At 33.2% G+C, this 7022-nt stretch overlaps 2 protein-coding genes across 2 annotated transcripts in view; one reads left to right on the forward strand and one right to left on the reverse strand.

Annotated features, from left to right (window-relative positions):
• twz (BTB/POZ domain-containing protein twz) overlaps positions 1–1646 on the forward strand; it is a 34871-nt gene extending 33225 nt beyond the window's left edge. Inside the window, exons 4-5 of the mRNA XM_088030210.1 lie at positions 382–587; positions 824–1646. Of these exons, the coding sequence (XP_087886336.1) occupies positions 382–587; positions 824–1287 (670 nt within the window). The 3' untranslated portion in view covers positions 1288–1646. The remainder of the gene's footprint in view (positions 1–381; positions 588–823) is intronic.
• A 2100-nt stretch (positions 1647–3746) lies between these two features.
• LOC148179577 (uncharacterized) lies at positions 3747–6155 on the reverse strand. The gene is made up of 3 exons (XM_088029550.1): positions 5020–6155; positions 3930–4491; positions 3747–3779 (listed from the first exon to the last, which is right to left on the reverse strand). Exons 1-3 carry the CDS (start codon positions 6153–6155, stop codon positions 3747–3749), a joined length of 1731 nt encoding a protein of 576 aa, XP_087885676.1.
• Positions 6156–7022: the final 867 nt, after the last annotated feature.

The following is a 7022-nucleotide window of genomic DNA, read 5'->3' on the forward strand; positions in this document are numbered from 1 at the left end:
GCGTTCCGCTCGCTCTTCTTATAAATCTTGACTATTAACTACTCAAGAAGCTGCCATCCTGTGAATAGGTTCTCGACACAACTTGGAATTTATTGTCAACTTGTCCCATCATTTGGACGCGCCAGGTGCGGTTTCTGCTTAACAAGATCGGTCTTAACACCTGGCTGTTTATTAATCATCATACTGCAATAATCCTGTGAGCATTAAATTTAATTCTCTTAGTACGTATCAGGATGTCGTTTATAATGCCGCGAGATTATCTATGGGGCGACAACTGACGCCTTTTAGTGCTTTTAAGGTGTTATCTGATAAAATGCCAGTTGTATAGTTTCGACTAATCTAATAGCTGTCATTTTAATGTGTTTGCATTTTCTTACGCAGATATCCGGAATCGAGACTGGCGAAGTTGTTTAATGGCAGTATACCCATCGTTTTGGACTCTCTTAAGCAACACTACTTCATTGATAGAGACGGAGGAATGTTCAGACATATACTCAATTTCATGCGAAACTCAAGACTGCTCATACCGGATAATTTCACTGATTTGGATCTACTTTTGGAGGAGGCGCGGTATTTTGATATAGCACGTAAGTATTTAATTTTATTTTCTTTTATCGGACCAACTCATAAGTGGAAATAAAAGGAACATTAATCTTTTAAAGTGCTTCTTTTTTAACCTTAAGCCTATTTCTAAATAAACTCCAAGTCGATGCACTTTATACAAAAAATATAAGAAACACGTTGGATTTTTTTTCAATGTAATAATAAATAATTTTCTAACTTTTGTAAAAAATCGCCCAATAATCGCCCATTGAATTTCCAGCAATGATCCGACAGCTCGAGCAGCTGAAAAAGGACCGAATAAAAAACGGCGCCGTCTCTTCCCTCAGCAACTCTCTGAAGTCCAGTGGTTTCGGCCGTTCGCACGGAGCCTCCTCAGAGAACTCGCGCCAGCTCGGCCAAGACAGCTACGAATGCGTCGCCCTCCACGTCAGTCCGGATTTGGGCGAACGGATTATGTTATCGGGAGACCGTTCTCTCCTCGACGAAGTCTTTCCTGAAACAAACCAAGCAGTCATGGACGCCCGCTCCGGCGTAGCCTGGAATCAACAAGACGTCCATCACGTCATTCGTTTCCCCCTGAACGGATACTGTAAATTAAACTCAGTCCAGGTGATAACGAGGCTGTTGAACGCCGGTTTTAAACTGGCGGCGAGTAATGGAGGCGGCGTCGAAGGCCAACAGTTTTCGGAGTACCTGTTTATAAGGAAGATTTTACCCGGCTGACCGGACATGAGTGGACTTGTCGACAATCAGCGTTCGTGACGCAACAAATTATTAATTTATGTTCTCGTTAGTTGTAATTTATCATCCTATTGTCAAGACATGCCTTACTTTACTTTGGAGAATGATCTAATTGTTAATACGTTTGTTTGCTAGTGGTTAAGTTTAATACTATGTAAATAATTATATTAATATTGTATTTTTCTTGTTCATGGGTTGAGCATTATTTTCGCTGATCTCATTAGATCTACTCGGCTGTGATCCGTTTAAGAATACAGTGACGACTGGATGCTGCGGCAGCTGGCGGATCGACCATTATACTGTTGTAAAGTGTGCTACTTCACAATAAATATTAACTATTAGATTTTTTCATTTCTTGTTCACTATTTCCACGCAGCTGTCGGAAGAGTAAAAAATAACTCACGAATTTTCAATCAAGCAATAAGAAATCTGTAATCTTCGATTTTCTGTTTTTTTTTTTATCAAAATTTGCACTAAACTACTTCGTAACCTTCCCTGGGTCTAACTTAAAATAATAATCTAAAACTTTTTATAGGTAATTCTAATTATAAATTGATTTTTTTAAGTTGTAATTTCCATAGATTTTTTTGTTAAAATGATTGAAAATAGAGGATTTAGTGTTTGCCTTTTAAAAGGTCTCGGTATTTTAACATATCCCAAAAATAAAAAGTCAAAATGGGATCTAGAGAATCATGTCTTTTATCAAACGCCCTTAAAAAAAATATTGGTTGAAGAATAGTAAACATAAAGTTACGAGCAGTAAAATTTTTCAAAATTTCAACCACCAATTTCAATTTCAGACCACCCCCAAATTTGTAATTTTGGTTTGAAAATGCAACGTTGACGAGAGTATGGTAAACTACAAAAAATATGCTTTGTCTCTAACTGCTGAAAAATGTAAAACGGTCCGTGTATTGTCTATTTATCTAAGAAAGTGTAACTAAACCAAATTGCAAGATTTCATGAGTTTGGATGTAATTTAAGTAATTATCAATTTTAGAATACGTGTGAGGGACACGCCAGAACAGAGAAATTTTGTGTATTCAAACTTAATTTTCAAAAATGTCATCAAAGTGATCGGTCTAAATTATAGTGATCTTTTTGGAGTCTATAATCTTCTGAAATGTCCTCTGACTACAATTACACAGCTCAACAAAAAAAAATTTTTTTTTGTTGCCCTGAATATCTCTGCGGATTTCTATGTTTTCAAGGCCATAGTTTTCGAATATATTCTTGAAAGTACTGAATTGGCTCTGGATTTTATGATTTTGGCGTTTTTTATATTTTTAATAATTTAGACTTTGAGTCGGCTCTTCAGAACACGAGTTATAATAAACTGTTCATTATCATGTTAAAATTCGCTTTTGTGCACGCCACGTGACCAACAAAAGTTGAAATGCTTCAGGATTTTCACTAAATAAGGGCATACAAAATATAAAAGACGCGCTTATAAAATGCGTTTCATTAAAGTTTAACATAAGTTTTATAATTTTTTTCCTTTTTCAACTTCTATTTACATTAATTAACCATTCAAACAAAACAATTTGTAATAATTTCCAAAAAAAAAATATTTGAGAATATACATGCTATTTCTTTCTCAATTTTACAGATTTTTAGTAAAATATGAAAATCAAGATTGAAAAAAAATCAGAGCCAATTTTAAAAAACCATTCATAGTTTCGTGAATTGTTGGCATAGAAGTATTCGAAACCACTCTTACATCAAGGGCAACAAAATCACTGTTGACCAGTGTTATTATTGTATCTTCAATATTTTTGCATTTTTGGCGTTGCCACCAAATTTTCCTACTCTTTACTATTTACTATTTTTAAAATGCTTATTAGCTTTGCTAAAATACAAAGTTTCAAAGAAAAAGTGTGAATTTTAGAGTTTTTCAATATCGGAATTAACTAAAGGTGTTCCCTTCCCCATTTTGTATCAGTTTCTATACCTTTGATAACTTCAGTGATAAAACAATGCAATTTAAGAATTTGAAAATAATAAAGCACACAAGACTTCCATTCTTATCCATTTTTATCATAATTAATACAATGATATTCATGATCCTTTATAATTACGCTAATGGATGAAAACAGTATATTAATTACAACAATGTGAAATGTTTTATGTGCACGTGTATAACCTCAAAGAGTGTCTTTTTCCTTCAATACAGTTTATATATTATTATTATTATTATTATTAATTTACAGTGGATATCTATTTCCGGTTCTGGATAAACCAAATCATAACCGAGCAATTATTGATTTACGCTTTCATATTATTCTAGTTGATAACAATTTTAATAACTAGGAATAATAAATTTCCGGGCTTATTAAACTTGTCTGAAAGTAAAAACCTCGGACATAAGGATCTAGACCAAGCAAAATTTCATAAGTTACATTAGCTAAAAAAAAAACTACGATAATTTTGCCCTGAAGCCTTCATTTGGTCATTAACACCTTTTTAAAGAAAAACTGTAAAATTTAGACGTTTTATTTCACAAAATATTTTTGTAACAATAGAAAAACATTTTCGAGACTGATAAAAAAGTTAATTAACGAAAATGATTTCTCTTAGTAGTTATCTTTTTTAAATAAATTAGTAATTTTTTGTTTGTTACTTACAATAATTTCAACAATCAGCGTGAAACAACTCAACAAAATCCCTAAGATAAACATTTGAAAGACGCTCTGAAGATGTTCAATACCTAAAACTATCTCTTTTTCACTAGTTGTATCATTGTTTCGTAATGAAGAAGTTGAAAAAATCCTATTTAATGACAATGCATACTGTTTTTCTCTATGCAAGCAATCACTGATTTTATCCAAGTACGGAGAATGTCGCTGAAAAATAAACGTATTCATACCTGGCACTAAAGGTTCCTCCATTATATAAAACGGAGGCTTAGCGAACCTATTTTTTAAAGTCTCAATAAAATTCTGCGCGAAAGTTCTAATAATAACATAAGCAGAATTTTTATTTAAAGAGTACAATCTTTTTATTCGTTCTGGTGCAGATATGATAAAAACTCTGTCACAAAAACCATATTCTGGACGAATCATTTTCGCCAAAAACACTGAAGTACTAATAGTAATTCCACTGACTTTAAATTGTGGAATTGTTTTGATGACATCTGAAGAGATTGGTGTTATGAAACTACTAACTAAGACACACTGAATTGCTGTTCTAAATACAGTTTGGGGAATTGATACCCGATGAATGGGAACAATTTTAATAAGAAGTGGGAGAGGAGTAGTGTCAGTGGGTGGTATTACTCCCCTCAATGCATCCTAGCGACAAAGTTCTCGAAAATTGTAACTCAAATTCATTGAGAAATACAATGCCTATCATTACTCATAAAAAAATAAAATTGTTGCATTTTGCATTCGAAGGACCAAATCCCTCTAATAGCGAAGAATTACTAAAGGAGCAATCATGTTAACACCTCGTCTTGCCAAAAATGATAAAACAATGCCACGACGCATGCATTCGCGCTGATGGGGGTAAATTATTTTTATCTTCCTCGCTCCAATGGCAATTATGGTTTTCTTTGTTGCGCTCATCTATTTGTCCATTAATCGGTCTTGGACTCACCGAAAATTCATGTTTCTTGATGTGTGTGAGAATGAAAGAATGCAAGAATCTCTTTCTCGCTCGGTGTCCCCCACTTTCTATTAAATTTAATTCCATGCATCGGGTGTCAATTCCCCAAACTGTATAATGCAAGCTAAAATGAAAATAAAAATTTGAAATTTTATCACAGAAGATTGAGTGTTGAAACTCGGGAAAGGACTCCCGAGAGAAATTAAGAAGTACCAGAAGAGATAAGTGTGAAACGCTTTCTTTCTACCACTATACAAATATGAACCTACTGAAAGAATCACTAATATTCCACTAAAAACTATCCAAACGACGGGATGGAATATCGATAAAATCGATTTATTGAATAACGACTCTTCATTGGCAGGAATGACAATAACCAGTTCGTTCATTTCATGGGGATACGTGTAGTCTGCGCCTTGATAAAGATAATCCATGTAAAAATGACTGATGAAGCAAAAATCTGTCGCATCGGTCATAACATCTTCATATGCACCATCATACAGAGTGTTTTTCGGGCGCTCTATAATTCTGAAAGTCGCATTAAGCATTGATGCCACTAACTGAAGACGAACAAAATCGTCACCCACCCACTGTTCACCCCTTTTTATGGTCAAAGGAAAGTTATTAAACATAGACACTCTTAATTCGTATCCATGCAAATTCGTAACTTTATCCGGAAACATATCCGTGCAGTTATCTCCAGGTCTCAAATTTGTGATTTTCCTGCTGAAGGGGTTGTACGAAAATATCTCCAAACGTTGAGCAACCAAAACAATCACAAAGTTGAGAAGGTGTCTCTTCCAAATGTTTCTTACCAGTGACGATAAAAACGAGTGATTTTGAGTTTGTTGCGAAATTATAATATGATTTTCTCCTCTTGAGTTCCACGACTTTAATTTCCGGAGATGATCAATCAAGTTTGTAATTTCTTCCACTTCGTCGGCGAAAATGAAAGTTGCTTCCGTTTTTGGAAATGTTAAGTTTCTGGTAAGATACTCAGTATCCAAAATTATCGAAGAACAGGAACTATGTTTGATGAAGACAGATGAAATTTCTCTTGAGTGTTGATTGTTTGCATTAATATAACAACACGAGAAGAGTTTTCTTGAACACTGAGAGTACTCGATGTATTCTTTAAAACGGCTTTGTAAGTTTAACAGAGTGCTGGAGTTTAACAGTTTTGGAGTTGCAATAGAAATTAATATAAAAAATGCACACGAAAATTTAAACATATTGACAACATCCATTTTTAGTTATTGGTGGCGATTGGAAAATTCTTATCGATTCATGGCTAAATAGGTAACTTATACACGAATTGTGCATTAATGTTTATTAGGTTTATGTAACCGGTATTATCAGGAATTTACTTGGGATATTGCTCTATACAAACAAACTTATTCACGCACTGATTAATTATTTAAATACATAAAAATAAAAATAAAAAGTACCAAAACAATTTTGTAGCAGATCTTAATTTAATAAAAAATTTTCTTTCAGGAAGTGATAAAACCTCCTTGTAATAAAGCGTCATAATTATGTACATAATGATTTTTTAAAATTGATCAATGCAACTTGCAATTCCGACCTTGACCACTCTGTATTAGAGTAAAATTGAACTGACAAAAAATTATAGTTGTAGAATAGACTATTGATCTTCTCATAGAAACGTTTTACCCAAACAGCTTTATACTCGTTTCGTGTTAAGTTATAATAAAATCATCCATTTATCGTTACTTTAAAAGATTATACGTTCGCTGATTATAGTTGTCTGTTACACCTTTTACAATGTTACAAATGATTTGGTTTATTTACGACTTGTTTTTGTATTGACATTTCTTCCTAATCGACACCATAACTCAACAACAATTTTTTATCAACAATGTAAAACAGCGTCTACATCTTTTTAGATAATAATTCTAAATTTAGATATTTAAGAAGAACGTAGAGAAACTACAGAAACAAAAATTTGGTTAAATCAAAAATATCTAAATCATCAGAAGCATTCAACAATCCGAGAGCTTAGAATCAGCTCGAAACTTGAGAATAAATAAAAAATTAAGAAACAGCTTTGAGAGTGAATCTAACAATTTTATTTGATATTAATTTTTTTGAAG

Source organism: Gnatocerus cornutus, chromosome 2, assembly GCF_029298725.1.
Source record: "Gnatocerus cornutus isolate USDA-ARS CGAHR chromosome 2, icGnaCorn1.1, whole genome shotgun sequence".
Taxonomy (NCBI): domain Eukaryota; kingdom Metazoa; phylum Arthropoda; class Insecta; order Coleoptera; family Tenebrionidae; genus Gnatocerus; species Gnatocerus cornutus.